At 34.6% G+C, this 21,692-nt stretch overlaps 3 protein-coding genes across 6 annotated transcripts; 2 read left to right on the forward strand and 1 right to left on the reverse strand.

Moving 5' to 3' along the window:
• Positions 1 to 591: 591 nt before the first annotated feature.
• LOC114368890 (ninja-family protein mc410-like) lies at positions 592 to 3,933 on the forward strand. 2 transcript variants are annotated; one of them, XM_028326172.1, is made up of 4 exons: positions 592 to 733; positions 864 to 1,002; positions 1,577 to 2,639; positions 2,990 to 3,933. In XM_028326172.1, exons 3-4 carry the CDS (start codon positions 1,697 to 1,699, stop codon positions 3,484 to 3,486), a joined length of 1,440 nt encoding a protein of 479 aa, XP_028181973.1. In that variant the 5' UTR covers positions 592 to 733; positions 864 to 1,002; positions 1,577 to 1,696; the 3' UTR covers positions 3,487 to 3,933. The 2 variants fall into 2 exon arrangements, with proteins under 2 accessions (XP_028181973.1, XP_028181974.1); XM_028326173.1 differs by having other exon boundaries at positions 864 to 997.
• Positions 3,934 to 6,453: 2,520 nt separating this feature from the next.
• LOC114425808 (E3 ubiquitin-protein ligase ATL42-like) lies at positions 6,454 to 8,313 on the forward strand. The gene has a single exon (XM_028392774.1). It carries the CDS (start codon positions 6,789 to 6,791, stop codon positions 8,046 to 8,048), a length of 1,260 nt encoding a protein of 419 aa, XP_028248575.1. The 5' UTR covers positions 6,454 to 6,788; the 3' UTR covers positions 8,049 to 8,313.
• Positions 8,314 to 11,899: 3,586 nt separating this feature from the next.
• On the reverse strand, positions 11,900 to 21,692 carry LOC114368892 (protein phosphatase 2C and cyclic nucleotide-binding/kinase domain-containing protein-like). Of its 3 annotated transcripts, none has more exons than XM_028326174.1 (16): positions 20,752 to 21,691; positions 19,974 to 20,650; positions 18,336 to 18,467; positions 17,988 to 18,218; positions 17,686 to 17,811; positions 17,444 to 17,506; positions 16,933 to 17,015; positions 15,923 to 16,154; positions 15,537 to 15,847; positions 15,357 to 15,420; positions 15,213 to 15,279; positions 14,453 to 14,733; positions 14,287 to 14,352; positions 13,118 to 13,239; positions 12,631 to 12,787; positions 11,900 to 12,520 (listed from the first exon to the last, which is right to left on the reverse strand). In XM_028326174.1, the coding sequence occupies exons 1-16, from the start codon at positions 21,116 to 21,118 to the stop codon at positions 12,272 to 12,274; spliced, it is 3,228 nt and encodes a 1,075-aa protein (XP_028181975.1). In that variant the 5' UTR covers positions 21,119 to 21,691; the 3' UTR covers positions 11,900 to 12,271. The 3 variants fall into 3 exon arrangements, with proteins under 3 accessions (XP_028181975.1, XP_028181977.1, XP_028181976.1); XM_028326176.1 differs by having other exon boundaries at positions 11,948 to 12,520; positions 17,988 to 18,203; positions 20,752 to 21,692; XM_028326175.1 differs by having other exon boundaries at positions 11,948 to 12,520; positions 14,453 to 14,730; positions 20,752 to 21,690.

The following is a 21,692-nucleotide window of genomic DNA, read 5'->3' on the forward strand; positions in this document are numbered from 1 at the left end:
AAAAGTTGTCTGGTATGAAAAAAAAACAAAAAGTTTATATAACACTAAAATTAAACTAGTTTCTTGATCCATCAAATAAATTATAAGTACCCTCTTTTTCATACTACTCTTACTATATGTAATCAAATGATTTAAAAAACAAAAAATTATAAAAAAAATATTCGTTCTGTTTTTGTATGACTTCATCATCGGAAGTCTTGAAAAACACTACAACTTATCTTTATTTGAATATTTATTCAAAATTTATTTTCATTTGGTTGAATTTCAAAAGAAATTACCCTTTGGTAAATTCATTATCAGGAGTCTTGATATGATTTTTTATCCTGTTCTAAATGTTATTTAGTTTTTAATAAAATAATTTTACAAAAATATAAAATTATCAATATATCTTAACCTCTAATTTAATGGTTTGTGTTGAATTAATTAAAAATAATTGACAGATCTGATTAAACCATTCCAAAGAAGTTTACTTTAAGACTTCAATTTTTAACCAAATGGACCCACCTACTAAACAATGTGTCTATATATATCTGTCATAAAATAAAATAAAATAAAAAACAATGTGTATATTATCATCATCATTAAATAAATGGAATCCAACGTAAGAATCACATTGCCAACGTTAGGAGATTACTTGTTATAAATATTATCTTTAAAGCATTTTCTATACTACTCTCAATCTTCCACTGATTACAGAGTCTAGGGTTTTGATCGTCCCTCTTCCCAATTTCAGGTATTCCCAGTTTTCCCCTATTGTTCTTCTCCACTTTTTTCAATCATTGGCGTGTGAACCCTAATTTCCTTGTTATGTGCTTTTTTTTTTTTTTTTTATGCATCTCCTTCTGCCATCGTCCATCTCACAGGGTAAGCTTTGGATCTCGGATCGGAGCCTTACCCATCTTTTCTAAATCTTCAAGGAACGCTTTGGGACACTAAAGTTTCCAAATTGTAGAGAAAAAAACAGAATGAGAGGGAAGACTTGAATCAGAATTCAGGGGTGAGGTGAGGTCTTTTTTTTTTTTTTTGTTCTGTTTTGAGTCTATTTTGAATATTTGTTATTATTCTAATCTGCTGTAGATTTTGAAGTTTTATTTAAGAGTGTTTGCTGGATTTTTTTTTAATTACTATTGTTTATTTGACTATAACATACCCTAGATGGTGTATGATGATTCAAGGGAGTCTTCAGCTTCCACATGGAGTTTTATATTAAATGAAATCTGTCCCATCCTTGATAATATAGATAGGAATGAGTTCTTTGTTTTTATGTCCCTTACCTTAAGTGAAAGAAGAAAACCTAGATACAATTCTTTAGGTGTTGTTTTGTTGTTCTCTCCAATCAGAATTGGAATTTCACCTTGATAATCCTGGCATAATCCTTTAATGTAAACTTTTATTACATGAATTGCTAAGGTGGAACTTCAATTCTGATTGAAGAACAACACATACAATACTTAAGAAACTGTATCTATGTTTTATCCTAAGTGAAAACCATGATTTTATTAATATTTTTCATTCCGTAAACCTGTGTGATGCCACTGATAATGGCTTGCTTTGTTTGACTGCAAACTTAATGCAGATATTTGAGGATGGTTACTTACGGTGAAAGGTGGGCTGATAAATAGGGAGTAAGCATGGAAAATTTGGTGAGCAAATAGTTTGATCTGCTTTGAATTTTGATAGGCTCAGAGATTACAATATGGAGGATGAGAGTGGGCTTGAGCTCAGCTTGGGTTTATCTTTTGGAGGCTCGTCAGCCAAACCCAAGGGTAAGAATGGTAGCTCCTCAGATGCTAGAGATGAAGAAGTTGGTAGGGGTGGCAAAATGGTGGATGACTTTAAGAGCATGTTTGATAATGTTCCTCAGAAGCCCGAATCTATTACTGGTACCCGAACAACTGATTCCCCAAAGCCTGAGGAGAACTTCTTTAGTGACCTTTCAAAGGCCAAAGAAGACAATGCTTCTTTGAATTTAAATGAGAGAGGATTTCTGGTTGCTAACATTAATAAGCCGGTTGAAATTGAGGAAGATAAAAGGTCCGAGGCAGCAAATAAGCGAAAAATGCCTTTTGATGAGATACCTAGAGCCTCTCATATTTCTATAACAGAGGATGGTTCAACCGCAGAAAATGAAGATGTGGCTGACTCTGAGACTGAGAACCCCACCTCCAGGCCCATCTCACACCACAGTGATGGTTCCAAAGGATTCATTAGAGTTAGTGCTTCTTCCGATGCTGCCAAAGAGGTTCGTGGAAGTGCTGACTCAAATGCTACTGACTTAAGTGGGCAGAAGAGGTTTACTGGGTCATCAGAAAAAGATTTTAAGCATGCCGGCATGACCTATGGTGCTTCCTTTTCTGTTCAACCTGTAAATATGTTGAATGTACCTTACCCTTCAGTAAAAGAGTCCAGCTCAGTTGGGGTACCAAGCCCTCAGATACCTGGAGTGATGCATGTGATGCCTACTGCTGCCACTGGTGAACGCTCAGGAGCCCAATCTGTGAGTAATGGGAGTTTGCCTGTGATGTTTGGATATTCACCTGTTCAGCTTCCCATGTTGGAGAAGGACAACTCATGGGGTTTGGTTTCTCGTCCTCAACAGTTACACCCTTCCTTTGTTGGCAGAGGTCCAACTAACTCAGGTACTTGTATGAATGGTTTATATTGCTAAATGATTGATCTTCCTAACTCAAGTACTTGATGTGCATGTAAGATCAATAAATTGTTAAAATGTTTTGGATTGTGTATATATTCTAAAATGCATCATGGTTACAAGCTTGATGAATTAAACCATATATGTTTGATCTCTTGTAAGATTGAAATATTAAACTTTTATGTCAGAGAAGTTACAGGTTATAAATTTTTGCATTTCTGTTCAGACTGCAGTTTAATATATTCTTGTAATGATTACAAACTCTATTTGTTCTCTGATAATTGATGCATACTGAACTTTTAGTAGAAATGACATTATATTGTTATTGTGTGGATGTAGCTGCACTACAAGTAATCTCAAACAATATATCCGAGGCCATGCCTTATGAAGGAAGGCCGTTAGAACGAACCAAAGGAGACGGTAAACAGCGTGTCACTGAAGAAGGCTCCTCCTCACAATCTGAAGATGTGAAAGCAATAAGCACAAACCTTAGGGCCAAAGATGCATCTGATAAATCAACAGGAGAAGGTGCAATCATTGATTTTTCAAATATTAAGCCAGGTCTTGCTGCAGATGTGAAATTTGGTGGATGTGGTTCTTATCCTAATCTGCCTTGGGTATCCACCTCAGGTTCAGGTCCAAATGGAAGGACAATTTCTGGTGTTACTTATAAATACGGCACTAACCAAGTCAGAATTGTATGTGCATGCCATGGTTCTCACATGACCCCTGAGGAGTTTGTTCGCCATTCAAATGAAGACCAGGCAGCTGCAGAGGGGAATACAGTTTTGGGGACAGTAGCAAACGGCAATCCTGCTGCCTCTTCCCACAGCTAATCTTGTATCGTTGTACGTTAATATTAAAGTTCTCAACAGGAGAGTCAGGGAAATCGAGCTTTGATTTTTGTATAGATGAATGAGATTCCTACCATTTTTCTGTATACACTTTAATAACTTGGTATTTGGCTATCCCGCTTTATTTACTTTGTAGCCAATGCAATCAAGTTTGCAGTTGTATTTAATAATGGCCCAGCTAGGATCATCTGTCCAAGGATCAGTAGTATAGGAATGTTTCCAGATTGCTAAGGACGTGTTATGCACCAAATTGGACTTCAAAAGGTGAGGATGACCAAGTCCTTAGAGCAATTCTCTGAGCTTTTCTTAGAGCATCTCCAAGGGAGTTACTTATGGAGTTCTTAAACTTAAGAACTAGTTCTTGTACAATTTCACCATTAAGACAATTGACTTAGCCGTTCTTATACAATTTATGATTGCTTATTTAAACGACAGTTCTCAAGGATTGCAAGATAATTGCATAACTTATTATACTATTAGAAAATTTAGTTTATGTTTTTAAATTTCACATGGCAACGTGGGTTACTAAAAATGAGTTAAGTAACTCTACTATGATTGCACAAGATGCCCTTGAGTAGTTGAAGAGAAGATGCGTTGTACATGCAGGAATACAACAACAAACGTCATGCTCATGCATGTCTCTTCACATTGGCTCATCCAAACCAACACGTGTGGTTATGATTACTCATTGCATTGAATATTGTTCGACATTGCTTCAAACGTCAAGCTTCCAGAAAATCTGCACCCGATTTTCACTCCCACCGATGCCTTTCTCTTCCAAACTCCCCATTCTAGAAACGTGACAAGGCCAGTGAAAAGGGTATGGGCAAAATTCACTTCCAGACCCCTCAAGGGAATTAATTACACTCTTGAACTAACTGCCATTTTCCTTTGTTTTCTCCATGACCAAACGGGGCCTCACTTATTGCAAAGGATCGATCTTAATAAGAAAGAGATGAAGAGTTGTTGAGCCAACTTCTATTTCTTTTTTGTTGGACAAGAGGGGCAACAACCCCCTCAAGAATCAATTAAAACCCATGCGGGAAAACAGTTGAAGCTACATCAGCCATAACAACCACAAAAATTAAGGGAAACATATAATCATAGACTTTGATATAATCCATGATTTACCAACAAATCCGCCACTTCATTTGCTTCTCTCAAGATATGATTCCATTCCAACGCACCACCAGCCAACTTCTATTTCTAGCTATGGAGCTTCAAATCTTACACATTTACTTTTATCATTAATATTAATATTTTGTTTTCTTAGCACAATTACACTATTATCTAGTCATGTGTTTCAAAGTGTGGTAACACGTGATTCAACATTGATAAGAAAAAAAAAGTACTACATCAAAATTAAACTTGCTTTTTTACTCCTTCCTCATCTAGCAACATATAATAAATAATAATCATCCAAATCTAGCAGTTTCTATTTTTAATTTTAAGAGTTTAAATATGACAATGTGCCAAATAGAAAAAATTACACCCATTAATATTTCGTGTTTATCACGTATCATTAGCATTATCTTTTCCGCTAGTGTTGTTACCGTACAAGCAAGGAAAAACATTTATTTTGACCAAGCATGTTATATTTCTTCTACTCTTTTTTTTAATTATGAAAAGTTTATGATTTGGGTTTATAGTTAGGACAAACCTCTAGATTTAAGGAATGCTGACAGAAATACTTATAAATTATTATTTTTTAATTATGAAAAGTTTATGATTTGGGTTTATAGTTAGAACAAATCTCTAAACTTAAAGAATACTGACAGAAATACTTATAAATTATTCATTATGATCATCACATCAGCAGCAAAAATTAAATTTATGTCTTTAAGATATGAATTGGTTTCTTATCAATTGGATCAATCTTTGTTTGCAATGGCATTACCTTCTACTTCTTTGCTACGAAGTCTTGGAACATTACAGCTTTGATTAGGCAGCAGCAAGACGAGCATGTTCTTTATTGATTGGTGTATTATAATTGACTAAATCAAACTTGGAATTGGTATATTGACATCGTTTTTCAACACTTTCTTTTTTAAAGTTTCTTTTGCAGGGTCAGCGAAACTAATACTGTTAACTTGGCCTCTATTGGTAGTAAAATATTAGAACTTATAGGAATATAACAAGTTGTTAGGAAGGTTAGTGAAGGATTCATGATCATCATTGAGCATTGATAATACATTAATTCAAACAGCACCAAATATTCCATACTAGATGCAGCCAGATCAGATTATCTTTTCTTTTTTCTTGTCAATCTAATTTTTCATGTACTTTTAGGTTGATGATTAGATCATAAAAATAGCACCTTTTAATTAAGAGCGTGTGCCATTTCTGGTGCGTTAAGACCCATCATGTCTTTGATGGTTTGCCTAAGCTGCAAAGGTAGACTGAACCCAACACCTTCACTCGTGGGATGTGATGTGATAACTACTTTTGACATTTTTTTTTTTGGTTTTCCAAGGGTATTTTATTTCTGCACCCTTTGGTCATGAAGCCATGGGTTAAACCCTCCTCACAAATGACTTTTGTATTCCCTTGAAGCACAGTTTACCTACCACTGTCCCTAACCCTTTGTGGGGTTCACTACTTTGACATTTATATCACAATATCCTTTATGTATTTTTTTTAAGAATAAATATTTATTTCCTTTTATATTCATTATTTTAAAAATCATATATTGAAAGATGATTTTTGATTAGATAATAGTGTAAAAAAATTTAAATTATTAAACTCTTCTTTAAAAGGCTAATTTACTGAGTTACTGAAAGATATTGAGTTTTCATGTATCAGATTAAGTAGTACAGAAGAAACCAAAACGGAGTTCAGTTTAAATATTCAAATACAAGGTGAAATTAAGGAGTAATGTTCCATGTCTTATTAGCAGCAAGGTGGCGTAAGGATTAAACTAGTAAATTTGGCTTTGTCATATATATACCATATTATGTCATTGAGACACACACGCCTACCAAGTCAAAAACCCGAGTTAAATACACTTGTAGGCCAACCCCACCACCTTGTGGTCACTACTGAGTTCTGAATATTTTAAATGAAGAATCAAATTCAGACGCAAAACGCAGCCTGAGAAGAAACCAAGAAAACTGACATAAGGAAGGGTTGCTATTTGGGGGAGGATCAATGAATAATGAGTAATGTCTCCATGCACACACACCAACCATCTCATTATAAATTGCTAAGTTTTTCAACTCATCATCAATTGGCACTTTTTGCTTCAGAATGAATGCTTGAGGTTGAGGAGAACCAGAATCAGAAGCATGAATCAACTTGGTGGTGTTAGCGTTATCCTTCTGGTTCTCTCAGTCTTGTGTTTCCATGTTAGAGCACAGACTTCTGCACCTTCTTCAGGAGATGCTGTCTCCAATTTCCAGCCAAGCCTTGCTGTTGTCATAGGAATCCTTGGTGTCATGTTCTTACTGACATTCTTTCTTCTCATGTATGCAAAATTCTGTCATCGCCGCCATGGCGGCGCTTCGGCCGTTGGAGACTCAGAAAATCAACTTACTTTTGTGAGATCAAGGTCTAGATTCTCAGGAATTGACAAGACTGTCATAGAATCACTCCCCTTCTTCAGATTCTCTGCACTCAAAGGGTTAAAGGAAGGGCTGGAGTGTGCAGTGTGCTTATCAAAGTTTGAAGATGTTGAAATTCTGAGACTTGTACCAAAGTGCAAGCATGCTTTTCATATTGATTGCATAGACCACTGGCTTGAAAAGCACTCTACCTGTCCTATTTGCAGGCACAGAGTCAACCCTGAGGACCACACAACCTTCACATATTCAAACAGTTTAAGGATGTTAGCAGGTGAGGAATCTAACATAGAGATCTTGGTTCAGAGAGAAGAGGAAGAGCATCATGGTTCATCAAGATTCAGTGTAATTGGAAGCAGCAGCTTTCGGAAAACGGTCAAGGAAGAAGAATTACTCATCCAAAAAGGAGCAGAAGATAGTGATGGTAACCAGAAAGGGTATCATAAACACAACCACAGGATTACTATATCTGATGTTGTGTTCAAGCACAGGTGGAGCAACGTGAGTTCTTCAGACCTTATGTTTCTGAATTCGGAGATGCTCAATGATACATCAAGCAACAGATTCAGCAGCAACCTGGAATCAATTACAAGAGGGGTAGTGGTGGAAAATGAGCAAATTATGAACATCAAGGAGGAGATGGAGAGGAAGATTTCCTTTGAGAACAAAGTTGTTGGTGCACTAAACAACATCGTTTCAGATCATAAGGAAGATCCTCCTTTTACATCAGATTCTGCACCAAAGTATGTGAACCCGGGTGAGAAAAGGTCAATGTCAGAAATCACTGCTGTTTCTAGATTTGGAGATTTAGGCATGAAAATGAGGGTCTTGAAGGATTCTGATTCCCTTCAAAACAACCTTAAAGAGGAAAGAATGAGGCAGATTTGGTTTCCAATTGCCAGAAGAACAGCTCAATGGTTTGTGAATAGAGAAGAAAGAAGGTCTCTGCAATCTCAGAATAATAAACAACAGCCATTAGATGTATAATCCAATCCAATCCAACCTTCCCGAGGTACACATGTTTGGTTTCATTCCTTGATTAACAACTACATGTAGATTTCAGGCTGTTTTTTTGTTGATTAGTATATAGTTAAGTAAAGCAGGTACCGGTTCCTTGTTTTTTGTTTCAATCTCTCTAATTTTTTAATTCTTATGATCCGCATAAAAACTTTGTTAATCTTTCTATGACAGAAAATTTAAGGACCCCTCGTGACCAGAATAATAGAAACACTTGTAGACTTAATTGTGTCTTCTTTTTCATTTCCTAATCAAATTTCTATTGATTTTCAACAAGAATTATAGAAGACAGCTTCATGCCGCTGTGCTCGATCAATAATGTTGTGTATATGTGTGTTAGCCATTTAATTTAAATATGGTCATCTTGGTCATATTGTATATATCTCTTTCTCTTCCATTCTCTTTTGCTCAACACATAAACATTGCACATTATTAACAACTAAACTTAGGAACAATTAGCTGAATACCACATTGGGTTCATTAATCAAACAAGTTCTTTTTCTTTAGCTCTTCTGATTAAGCAAGAGGAAAAAATGGATCAATAACCCGAAAAAGTTCAATAAACTAAAACACTAAAATTTGATTGAGCAAGTTAATTTTTATATGCTTAACCAATCCTTAAACTTCCAACCCCTCCAAAGTTTTGCACCTCTTCTCTTCAATTTTTCCTCCAATGGATTAAATCTAATAACCAAAGGCAAATTGCCAATTAACCAATTTGTAGCCGGTCAACCAATAGAAAAATAAAACTAATTAAGTCTGTAATTTATGTCATTAGGTTGAATAATGGCATATAATATGTATAAACTCCAGAAGGTTTTCAAAGTGAGTGGTAGTTTTTGTCAGTTTCTTCTGTCTGAAGTGTGCATATTAATTCATGGCGCAAGACATGCAATACAATACGCAAGAAAAATAAGTCCTATCCCTTTGTCTTAATGGCAAAATAAAGGATGCCATTGCCAAATGTGACCTCAGCAATTACATCAGCCAGTTTTTTACACACTTTGTCTGCTATGTCAATAGTTTTTGTATTATGCAGCATGAGTCAGCTAGGTACTTACAAAGACAAGGTGCTTATATGGTGCAGAATTTTTTTACTTTAAGAGTATTTTATAGAAGACAAGAGGGCTGTTTTTGATCGTCAATCCGTCATGATAGATTAATTGTTAACATTATCTTATATAAATATTATTAACATTTGTCAATGTAGTTTAATATTAGTTACATTTTTTAAGGGGTAGGTCTCCTTATAGGCATTATCAGATTAAAATATTTTGGTTGGGAGTATGGGGGAAAGCGATTAAATAATAAACAAAGTTTAAAACCGGAAATAATTACATGTGCCTAGCTATCAGGCATGTGATGACATGATGATGAAGTTAGTCATCTCGATGTTATTATGTTCTTTTAAGTGACCTTGATTGGCTAAGCTGTAGGGTATAATTTGTAAGTACAAGGATTTGATTGTCGAAGTACATTATATTTTTCTTATGATGCATCTTGGTATGAAAGATCACTCAATTTGAATGGCCATCATCACATAACATGTTATATTTTTAAAAAAAAAGAGCCGAAAAGAAGTACTAAATTGAGCCTGCATTTGCTTGAAAGGAGGAAAGAAAAACAGTTCAGCATATTACTGAAAATGGGAAGGACAACCTCTTTTTTTTGTTTAATTCATGGGGCAACCTTGAATTGAGCATAATTTGTTAGTAATTTGAAATTTTCGCCAACACTTCGAAAAGGTTCCCTCATGTATATGGGCAGATGGGCCTAACAAACACACTAAAGCTGAGAAAGGCATGCAGCAAAAATCTATTTATAATATATAAATTATGAGTTACAAAATCATGTCACCACATTAAGCGAATAAATAACTGTATTTAAAAAATAAAATAATAATGAATAATAAAATGTATTATATTTTTTTGTTAAATTTATAATAAAATATTTGTATAGAATGAAGTATTTATTTTACTCATGTATATTGCAATAAAGTTTGAGACATAATAATAGTATTAATAATTTAACTATCAAACATGCATATGCCATATAATAATAATAATAATAATAATAATAATAATAAAATTACATTTCATTTTAATTATAATCACTCTTAGTTTGTACTAAATAATTGTTGAAAAAAATCTATTTATTATGCTTATTTAATTTATTGACTATTAATTTTCTTATGGCATAAATATTCATTTTCTATTATGATACAAGACACATAAACTTCTTAGTTACATGTTTAGAAATTCCTAGTTTTCTCTTTTGGGACTGTTCCTTCCATCCCTTGTACATGTTTTCTTTTTTGCTTTTCTATCAATGAATTTCAGGCTCGGTTTGGTTGTTTTGTGAGAACATAGTTGGAATATGATTCCATTTACCTGTCTTTTAAAAAGAAACACATAAAATTATATATATATATATATATATATATATATATATATGATATTAGCAATAAATATATATTTATAATTTTTAAACACTATCACACTTGCATACTATTGATGATTATAAATGAAAAATAAAAAAATAATTACAAATTAATACCTTTAGATTTTTTTCATTTTATATTTATATTTATATTTATATTATAAAAATTTTAAAATTATAAATATAATAAATAAATAATACATAATAATCAATTAATAAATACATGAATTAAAACCTATTATTCTTATATCAATATCTAATAATAAATATGCATTTAAAACTTTACTTTCTATTAAATGTTACATTAATTAATACTATCCCCGGGTACTTATTGTAAGACACTTTAGATATAATCACATACCAATAAAAAGAGTTAATGAGATTTATTTTATTGATTTTTTAAAAAAATGTAACTAATTTTACTCTTATTAATAATCATTAAAGTGTTCAAAGTAATATGATAATATTAAAATTTAAGAGTATTTTGAATCATTATAAATAAAAAAAACACAAATACTTATAGTATTTAATAAGGACAGTTCTTGGGAGAAAAAATAAATGTTAAATAGGAATGGTAAAAAAAACCATCAATTCTTTCTAAATAATGTCTAATAATAAAAATGAGAGGAGTATAATTTATTAAATAAATAAAAAATAAGTACAATAAATACATGAATTCAAATATTCTCTAATGTCACCATTAAAACCTATTATTTTCCTATATCTAATAATAATTATGCATTTAAAACTCACTTTTTTATTAAATATCTTAATTTTTTATTATTCTGGTCTTTTGTTACTTTATTTCAGTCCTTATAATATTCTATTTTTTATTCATTTTTGTTCTCGTAATATGTGAATAATTTTTCTATTATTTCTTTTTTAAAATAACAAAATATTACGGGGACAAAAAAAAAATAGATATATTACAGTAACTTCAAAAAATTACAAGAATCAAAATAATAATAAAAATTACAAGGACCGCTTAAATTTATTTTGTAAAACCTAATTTTACAAGGAAAAAATAAAAAATATTATATTATAGGGACAAAAACATATCAAACCTAATTTAATATTTTTTTAAATGAAGGAAATAAATTAACCATGCATTTAATATCCAAAATATTTTGTTCACCTTTATAAATTTTATATAGTTTTTAATTTATAAATAAAAAATTTGATTTCCCTTTCCAATCCCTTCTAAAACTATACTCCAAACATACCCTAAATATTGCATTGTGTAAATAGCCCAGATATGCCAAAAATAACCCAGGTAGAAATACAACCAAAAGCTAATTAGACTTTACGGGGTGTGAATATAAAATTAAAAATAAGACAAATTCAACTGAACCGGGTAAACTTGAAATGGACGCAACCACAAGTTCCGGAAGAACAAAAATAAGATTACATTTTGTGTGCTAATATGAATATTATTCCATGAAAAAACTAAATTGCTTGAATTGCAATTGAAAATGAAAAGAAATTCAATCATTTACACATATATAATATTTACAGAGGAGGGAAATTACCCCCAAAAATAAATTAGAAAAGGGAGGAGATGAAGAAGATAATAAACCTACCCTACCCATTTTGCAACTAAAATATTCAAACTATAGGGAAATTCTGCATCTATTGCTCTCTTTGCATTTTCTGGTTAACTGCATTCTTGGATTGCAATTTGTCCAAATAAGCAAAGGTAAATACTGGTGCAGAGCCAAACTTCAAAAAGAAGACAAAACGTAATGGTGATTCTTCTACCAGTCCTCAAGCCATTCAGGCACATTAAGTTCTTTTACCTCCTGTAATGGGGAACCCAGATAACCAGTACTACAATCCTCAGAATGAACTTCCAAGTGCTGTGTTATACGAGAAATAATTTCCTGTGGAACGGGAAAGGTGTGGTTTCTAATCCCTTCCCATTCAACACCATTAAACCATGGGTGATTCTTGACAGAATCAGGACCTTGGCTACCAAGTCTAGTGTTTTCTTCCACTTCAAGTAGCTAAACCAATCAGTCAAATAAAACACAAATAGAATAAGTATGCATAGATGTCATTTTAAGCAATGCAAACTAAACAGAGTATCTTGAGAGAGTCTTAGTTCTTGCAATACCTTGGAGATGAGATCAACAGCTTCAGGGCTAAAAGTCTCGGGAAGATGTAGCTTCCTTTTTGCAATTTTGGCAACTGTATCAAGTTCATTTTCTCTCCATGATCCAAATGGCATCTCACCACGTAACATAAAATATATTAAAACTCCCAACGCCCACCTGCATAATCATCAATGATGACATTCACAAAATGCTATCGAGGAACATAAGTCAACCATAAATGCTTTACATGCTAGAGATTAAGAGTTTCTCCATTGTCAATGTATGCTAATACTGTTTGATCCAATTTGATGTAATGCAAGTCAGATGTAATTACAATCATATTGGTTGCAATTCCAAGGAATTTTTAATTTTGCATTCAGCAAATATAATGCTATTTTAGGTTATCTTTATATCTTGAGGAAATAAAGAAAGGAGTTTGCTACTGACAGGAGGAATTGTGAGGTTTAAGGAGAGAATCAACGTGTTTGGACAAGGTTTTATTTATACCAGTCAGCAGGGAAACCGTGGCCTTTTCCCAAAACAATCTCTGGAGCCAGTGAATCTGCCATCCCACAAATTGTGAATGTTCTCTCACCTGAAAGCTGTTTTCCAAATCTGAAGTCCACCAGCTGCAACCAGTTCAAGAATAATTGATCACATTATGCCATAATATGAATAATTTTTAATAGATATCCTTTTATCAGGTAAATTTTAGGACCAAAAAAATATTAATAGTGACATAAGTCACATAAATATCAGTGTTATCAAATTGCTTCCATGGTGGAAATGGCATGAAGTAAATTGCTCAAAATGTGATAGCAAGTGCATGACATTGCAGCAGGTGATGGTGCTATGGCAGCGTGGCAGTATGATGGAGTTGTGATTCACATTGTGGATGACTCCCATTTCTAAAGGATATTTTAGAGTTTTTTAACTGTAAATTACCCACTTGACAATTAACAATGAGAATGATGACAACATCAGGAGGGAGCAGCCGAGCAAGATTATATTTAAAATTTATCTGTCTCTACTTGATTTGTAGTCATTATTGCTACTTCTAGTTTCTAGTGGCATTAAGAAAAAAAAAATTGTTATATTTTTTTGACTTATGTATTCATCTATATGTTTTGTGTGGTTTCTATTGCATTCAGATACAGATTGCAAAGGCAGGGGGGCATGTATGATCTGTAGGTATCCCTAGTTTACACTTACCTTGGAGGTCCATCTCAAAAACATGTCACTCAGTATATTTAACATGTACGATAATTGATTACTTACTACAAATGTTTTTTACATGATAATTAAGAAGTGGATTTATTTCATTTTTATGAATATACTGTATGCTAGAGAGATTTTCTTCAACTTGAATGTTTGAAGACATATAACTAGGTTTATTTTGGGTCCCTCTCCCATTAAAATTCTGGCACTGCCTCTGATTGCATTTATATAACAGTCAGGGAATTGTGATAACTTTAATTTGATATGTTAGAAAACATTTGAATTATCTTCATAATTATTTATATAAGGTGTAAGATTTGTTTTAGGTATATTATGCATATGCATCCATCATTTGCCGCAATGCCATCTGCCATAACTCAATGGCGGATTCACCATTAATAATGCTAATAAACATGGATATGATATGATGAAAAGCAATAAAACAAAAGTTCCCAAACCTGTATATGTCCTGTCTGTTCCAACATCAAAACATCAGGTGACACACCTCTGTAGAGAACCCCATTCTGAAATCCAAGTATGAAATGCATAAAGTAAAAGAGCACCTTAGCCACTAGCCAAAAAAAGGCATAAAAACAAGACAAAAAAATTATTTAGATACAAGACCTTGTGCAAGTCTTCTAAGGCAGTAACAACAGAAGCCGCACAAAACTGCGCTGCTGATTCACTAAAAGGACTTGAAAGTATGGAAGACAAAGGGCAAGCAAGGCGAGTATTTAAAAGTATTCCAGCATACATAAGATCAGCACAAGTGCATAAAACCTGTGGTGTACAGGCTAAAGAGCCCATACCCATAATCAAATCTCTCTCTTTAAAGACTTGTGATTCCTTTCCTAGCTTTTTCACCTTTGGCTTAGAAAATCTCTTCAAAGTAAGCAAATTTTCTGCTACCAAAAAGTATTCATGCAGCAATGTTTGATTAGCAAAAACAAAAATCCAGCATACACTATTTCAGTATAGATTACAATTAAATGCTATTAATTGATGTAGGAAAAGACAACCAAGATACCAAAGAAGAAAAATAAGTAATTTTTTTTAAAAGAAAATATTGATATTTGGCCACTAAAAGATTAGGTTTACATCCATTTAGTCCTTTTAAATATTTTTAACACCCACTTTCTTCAAATTTGATTAATTAAGGGAAACTAATCCCCCAATGATTAGGTACTAGGTAGGTTTATATCAATTTACTCTACAAAAAGACTTGACTGAGTCAGATTTGGGAATTGAATTGATGGAACCATTGATTCATTCCATGTAAAAAGTAAAAAATTAAAGGATTAAATTTATGTAAATCAATTATTTCCCGGATTAAACCATTCATTAGTTATATTTTAAGTGAGAAATTGAAGAAATATTTATCTACCTGAATCTCTAAAATTTGCAAGCCCTATTTCAGAGCAGTCAGTGGAATATAGTGTCTTTCTCCACTCCTACCAGAAAAAAAGGTCCATAAGCTAATTTGAGGATCTCGTGCCCAATGAATTGGAAAGCAACAGAAAACTCTTACCAAATCTGAGAGCTGGACCTTATCGAGGGATGAAAATTCATAATTTCTAGAATAATCCCTTGACCTGTGATTAAATTAATGGTGTCAATGATATGAAACTTGGTTCTTGAGTGCAGTATATAAGCAAATAAGCAGAAACCACAAAGTTGTTGTCTAACATATGAACATATTAAAACGTACTTGTGATCTTCCTGAGAAATCTTTTGTAAGGAGCCAATAACAGATTCAAATTTTTCCTTTGTTAGTAAAGCACATACAACATCACCCACAGCAACAGCACTCAAGGAACCAATATTTTCACCAAGAAGGGCCCATTCACCAAAATAGCTTCCCTCAGGCTTCTCTATTGACAGTTCTTTTCCGCTCTGTACATCATCCTCACTTTGGATGTCAGGCTTGAGGCTGTAGGCATTTGGACAAGACAATAAATCAGAATCCAAAGTGATTTTCACTCGTCCCTTTTGGATAATGTACAATGCAAGGACTTCATTCTGCAAAGACATACTGAAGATCATTAGGAAAGGAACAGAAAATAAATGGACAAAAGCAATCAAGCAATAGCTTACTTTGTCTATTATTGTCTGCCCATTTGAGAAGGAAACTTCAGAAAGGGAGTCAGAAATCTGACTGAGTTGTAAAATTGACAACCTTGAGAGGAGATCTACAGACCGAAGCAACTTCAATGATGACAAGTTAGAGAATTCTGACATTAAAATCCCTCGAAAATCTTCTCGTTTTAAAGACCAAAGAGTTCCTTTTGTAACAGCACATACAGAAGCCTGGAGGGGTTTATTGTACCTGTAATGCCATTTTGGGAAAAACCAATATGTTAAAAATCTGCAAGGCAAACAACAAATATTGTCATGGCAGCTACAAGAAAAAATATAAGACATAAACATGACTTCAAATACAAAAACAACCATACTAAACCTTTACTGTTGTGTCAAGGCTCACCTTCATAAAAATGACTTCACATAATTCCAACAAAAACAACAACAACAACAACAACAACAACAACGCCTTATCCCACTAGGTGGGGTCGGCTACATGGATCAACTTCCGCCATAATGTCCTATCAAGTACCATACTTCTATCCAAATCATTAAGTTCGAGATCCTTCTTGATAACCTCTCTTATAGTCTTTTTGGGTCTTCCTCTGCCTCGAATTGTTTGCCTTCTCTCCATCTGGTCTACTCTCCTCACTACAGAGTCTACCGGTCTTCTCTCTACATGCCCAAACCACCTAAGTCTATTTTCCACCATCTTCTCTACAATAGGCGCTACTCCAACCCTCTCTCTAATAGCTCCGTTTCTAATTTTATCATGTCGAGTCTTCACCGCAACATATTAAGAGTTTAAAATTGGGTTGGGAAATTTATAAAATATTTCCCATATTCTGGAATAATGCATTTATAGTTGCACTTTATATGCCTGTCCGGATAACAGTCCTCAACAAAATCAATACCTAACCTAGAGGAAACTTGAATTGCCTCACAGCCAGATATTTCTCATGCCAAACAGAACTACTTCAATTTAGTAGAAGAATGAAGGTAAAAAGTAAGATTGAGTGACTAACATTAGAGCAAGTTCTCCAAAGCATGAAAGTTTTTCAGCTGTGTAGTGCTGCAAAACCCTAGGTGCCTCCCCATCTTTTTCTTCCTGCCATTGAAATAAATGTTGAGCAAGAATTGTAACACGTCTCATTGACAATACAGAAACAAACCAAAATATCAGAAAAGAGTCAAAAGACCAGGTACAAGCAGCATTCATTATCTTGAAACATGATTTCAACTTGACTATACCAAAGGCAAAGCCAATTATAAGAGCTGAAGTGGTGGACTGGGGTTTAAAAATAACAAAAAGCTGGTTTTCAAAAGAGGTCAAATCTTGGGAACCAACTTTATCACAAATGAAAAATTACTGGCTTGGAAAGTTGAGAAGAAATATTTATAGAAGTTTTTGAAGCCTGCAGATGCCACGACCCTTGCCTTTGCCTCTGACTAGGATAATTTTCAACATTTTCCTAAAAGAAGATCTGTGGAGCCATCACAAATTGATACTGCAATCAAATGACAAAGTTTATAAACCTGAGTCGCCGAGACCTCAAATTCTCCACTACCAACAACATAAAAACAATCACCTTCACCACCCTGCAAAGTATAACTATTGTCACAATTGTGCAATAACAAATATAAATGAAGCTAAAATAAAGAGAATTTTTTAACAAGATCCAAAGGCAATTTCCAACTTCATTTTCAGCCCCAGAAATCTACAAAAGTAGAAGAGTAATAGCAATCAAGAATTTTCGAGTTTCAACTAGAAAACTGACCTGTTTGACTATAATATCCCCAGGTTGGACTTCCACTCTTTGCATGCAATCCAATAAAACATGACACTGAGAATCAGTAAGTTTTCGGAAGAGAAAATGATCATGCAACGCCTGCTCTATGTGTGCCTGTGGCATATGAAGATGAAGCACCATCAAAGGCTCACAATTATTGAACTTGCCAATGGGAGAAACTAAATTTAAGACTTCATACTAGCATACCAGTGTGGCTAATGTTAATTCGAAAAGTGAATACCAGAGGAGTTAAATCAATTGTAAAAGTAAAAGATGAATCGGGGGTTTACTTCTTCTTCCCATGTCTTTCTATGGGCTGAGGATGGAGGAACCCAGGTTTGACCATTTTCTAGGGAATTTTCAAGTGCTCGGAGGCGTGCCCTTGACAATTCATGCCTTACGCGATGGTTTCTAGCGCTCCAGCCAAAGGTGGAAGGGGATTCTGAACCTGTCACCTCTACAACTTGAGGCACAGGGTTTCGCAAAACATCACCATAACTTGCTGACTGACCAACAGCAGACTAAATTGAAAGATTAGATAAGATACTAAAAACGAACAAGGGGAAATGGATGCGTGACGGTTTCTTGGAAAAAATATAAATGAATAGAAGCAGGAAAAAAAAGGAAAAGTACCATACTTCAGTTAGCCCATTTACATGCACAATGATGACTGTAATGTCATCTGTACGAGTTTCATACTGCAGCCAGAGCCGATAAGATTCTGCCACAATTGCAGCACAAGCATCACGAGGATCTTTAAATTTTGCAACCTGGAAATACAATGGCAATTAAAAGAAAAAATATTTGGGTTAAATTGGATGATAAACCAAATCTAGGTTTCAAGTTGCTTTAAATTAAATTTACAAAATCTGGTTTTAAGACCAAATACACATAGTCATCATTTACATTTATCATTATCAGAAATCTATAAGGATTTGCTTCATGATTTAATTTAGACTTTTGAAAGATAGGTTGCAAGGTCAATGATGTGTCAACCTAGTCTGTACATAATAAATTTCTGACAAGCTTCTATGAATGAAGACAAGCCCTAGTACATTCCACATCAACAGGAGGACAACTTGACAATAATAAAGCACCTCACTGGAAAAAGAAAATATCATTCCCCAAAAAAACTGATTTTTTAACTTCCGTATTTATCCTACACGAAGGAGAAAGATTTACAAGATAAACATATGCTTACATGGCACTGAAATGAATTACCAAAAGCATCATGCAATTAAATAATTTGGGTCTCAAAATTAAGTTTCAATTAATTTTTACACATTTCAATTATTAGGCTTAATTATGGACAGGAATGTAGACACAAAATATTAACCAATTTGAGCATAACCCATGACTAGTTGATTATTCCACTAATAACAGAAGATTAAATTCAACAATTTTGAAAGTGAAACTAATAAATTATAATACTTGTTGGGACATTGCAGTAGCATTGCACCCTCCTAAAAATCATTTCTCTAGTTAGAATCAACTTCAGGCACAAAATGGTGGGCTTGGTTTAAATTGGATAGTGTGTTTGCAATTCTACAAATGCTAATCTTGCTTGAAACAGAAAAACAGCTTCATAATGAAAAGACTAATTGCTCCCTCTCATTTTTAAAAATATATTAAAAAAGAAAAAAAAATCCACAATCTGTTTTGGTGAATTATCACTAAAAGTGACTATTCCTAACAATACTAAAAAAGTTTTCCTTATTAAATAAAGGTTTTGAGAGTAGAAGGAATGTCTTTCAAAAAGAAAAAAAAAAAGAGTAGAAGGAATTAATTATAAAGTGCTTCGGAACTGTGGTTTCTGATGCTGAAGTGTGGTGTATTTGGCTTGAGTATAATTTCAAATTTCCAGAATTCCAGAACAATTAGCTGTAAATTTCTTTCTCAGCGCCTTATATGGAAAATTCTGTTTCCCTTAACTTCCTTAAGGCTTTATGCTCAGGAGTGAATTTGAATATTCTGTCAAAAAAAGTCCCGAGTTGCATAAGTTGGTTCCCCTAATTTTAAGAAAGATTCATAATCCCTACTTCCTAACTCTAATTCCAGATACGAGAGAGACACAGTAACTAACATTAATCGTGCCAGATCGTGATTGCTACTGAAACGAAATAATAACAACCTAGCCACCAAACTTCTTTAGGAGACAAAAAAAAAGAGAGAGAGAAAAGAATATATGCCTTTTCACAAGAATAAAGCTGGCTTAAAAGAAAAGCAAGAGACATACATACATAGCAATAAAAGAGATCTATCTATCATATTCATACCATTTCAACCACAGTCTGGCTAGAGAGAAACTCAAAGACCCCATCACTGGCCAGCACAAAGAAAGGGTGATCCTGCGTGAGCTCAAACACAACAATCTCAGGATTGGCCACAACCCCAATAGTCTCAGCAATGGAATCACCAATGCTCCGCGTAAACGCCGTCCCCGGATACATCCCATTGGGCACCCACAACCTCGGAGGGTCACCATCATCACCTTCCTCAGTGCCCCAACACTGCACATCAGGGTTCTTCAACCCCTCAATCTGATCCAAAGTAAGAACCCTCGCCCCACACATTTTCACCCTCTCAAGCTCATCACTCCTGAAAGGCGTCTGATCAATCGACAAATCAACGGCCACAACTTCTTCCTCCTTCCCTCTCCTTTCCGCGATCACCGCCCTTGAATCGCCGGAATTCGCCACGTATATCGTCCTCCCTCTCACCAGCACCGTGATCGCCGTCGTCCCGCTCATGCTGTCATCCAGAACAACATCATTGTGCAGCTGCGAATTCGTCGCTAAAAACGCCGCGTGACAAGCCTCAACAGGATCGGCGCGGAATTTGGAGTTCCTGAGCAAATTCTCACACAGTTTCCTCTTCACGAACTGAGAACACTGAGCTCCGAACTCGCCATGGCCGTCGAAGACACCGAAGAAGTGGTCGTTAGGGCTCGTACCTGTTCAGGTTAAAAATAAAACACTCACTCTCACTCACACTCACAATGAGAATCACACACAAATAGAAAGAAAGACAGACAAATTTAAAGAGAAACAGTACCAAAAGGTGTGTGGATGCAGAAACTGTCTTGGTTAGCTTTATCGAGTGCATCGGGGTAGTAACCTCGTTGCGACAAGAACGAGTATCGCAATTCGAAGTTTCCGGAAGGAATCTTAACGATTCGGGAACCGTCGGGTGGAAGAAACTGCGCGGAAACCCTAGCAAGTCTCCGGATTCCAGCTTCGGAGTCTCGAGTGATGCTCAATTGGTTCAATTGGTCTCTGATTTCGCCTTCTTCAACATCCGAAGAGGAAGGGGAGAAATTCGCGACTTCGGCGACGTCGTTTCGGGCGATAATGGGGTCTCCGTTGATGCTTGAGCCTCTGCAATTGTCGCCTATGCAGACTCGCGAGTAAATGCAACCCATTAAGAGAAGAAGAAGAATGGAGGCAACAACGCTGATGCTAAAATAGGCATCAAGGAGTTGGAGTAGAGAGAGAGAGAAAGAGTGGTGTGGGGAAGTAAAAGTTGTATCCTAATATGAAATCTCAATTATTAAAAGGAAGGAATTTTGAGAAGAGGGAGAGCCACAAAATTCTTTGCAATAAATGAGCATGAAGCATGATGATTTTCACTTGGGAAATTAATGGTGAGTAATTAAAATACTGTATTATACTTTGTTGTTAATGTTGCAGTGAGGAGATATTTGTGAGAATTGGTGAGAATTGGTGTGAATGTGGTATTAGTTGGTTGAATTGGGTGTCTCAGTTAACATAAACTCTTATTAGTCCCAAGTTTGTGAAAATTGATGGTTTTTGTGTTTTTGATTTTTCTAGAATGGATGTTATTAAATGGAGTTTAGTTAGTTGATGTGGCGTGGAAGGGGGTATTTGGTGTAGGCGTGGATGTGGCAAAAATGGTGTGGTTGGGTTAAAGAGACATTCAAAAGAAGAGAAAAGGGGGAATTGATGAGAGAAGCAATTTTGGAAAGGGGCGAAGAG

This window comes from Glycine soja, chromosome 9, assembly GCF_004193775.1.
Source record: "Glycine soja cultivar W05 chromosome 9, ASM419377v2, whole genome shotgun sequence".
NCBI classification, from domain to species: domain Eukaryota; kingdom Viridiplantae; phylum Streptophyta; class Magnoliopsida; order Fabales; family Fabaceae; genus Glycine; species Glycine soja.

Coding starts and splice junctions, on each gene's coding strand:
- LOC114425808 (XM_028392774.1), top strand. CDS start 6,789: ATGAATCAACTTGGTGGTGTTAGCGTTATCCTTCTGGTTCTCTCAGTC.
- LOC114368892 (XM_028326174.1), bottom strand. CDS start 21,118: ATGGGTTGCATTTACTCGCGAGTCTGCATAGGCGACAATTGCAGAGGC. Junction 20,651..20,751: donor CTGCATCCACACACCTTTTG/GTACTGTTTCTC, acceptor TAACCTGAACAG/GTACGAGCCCTAACGACCAC. Junction 17,016..17,443: donor TTGAGGTCTCGGCGACTCAG/GTTTATAAACTT, acceptor TTTCAATGGCAG/GAAGAAAAAGATGGGGAGGC.
- LOC114368890 (XM_028326172.1), top strand. CDS start 1,697: ATGGAGGATGAGAGTGGGCTTGAGCTCAGCTTGGGTTTATCTTTTGGA. Junction 2,640..2,989: donor CAGAGGTCCAACTAACTCAG/GTACTTGTATGA, acceptor GTGTGGATGTAG/CTGCACTACAAGTAATCTCA.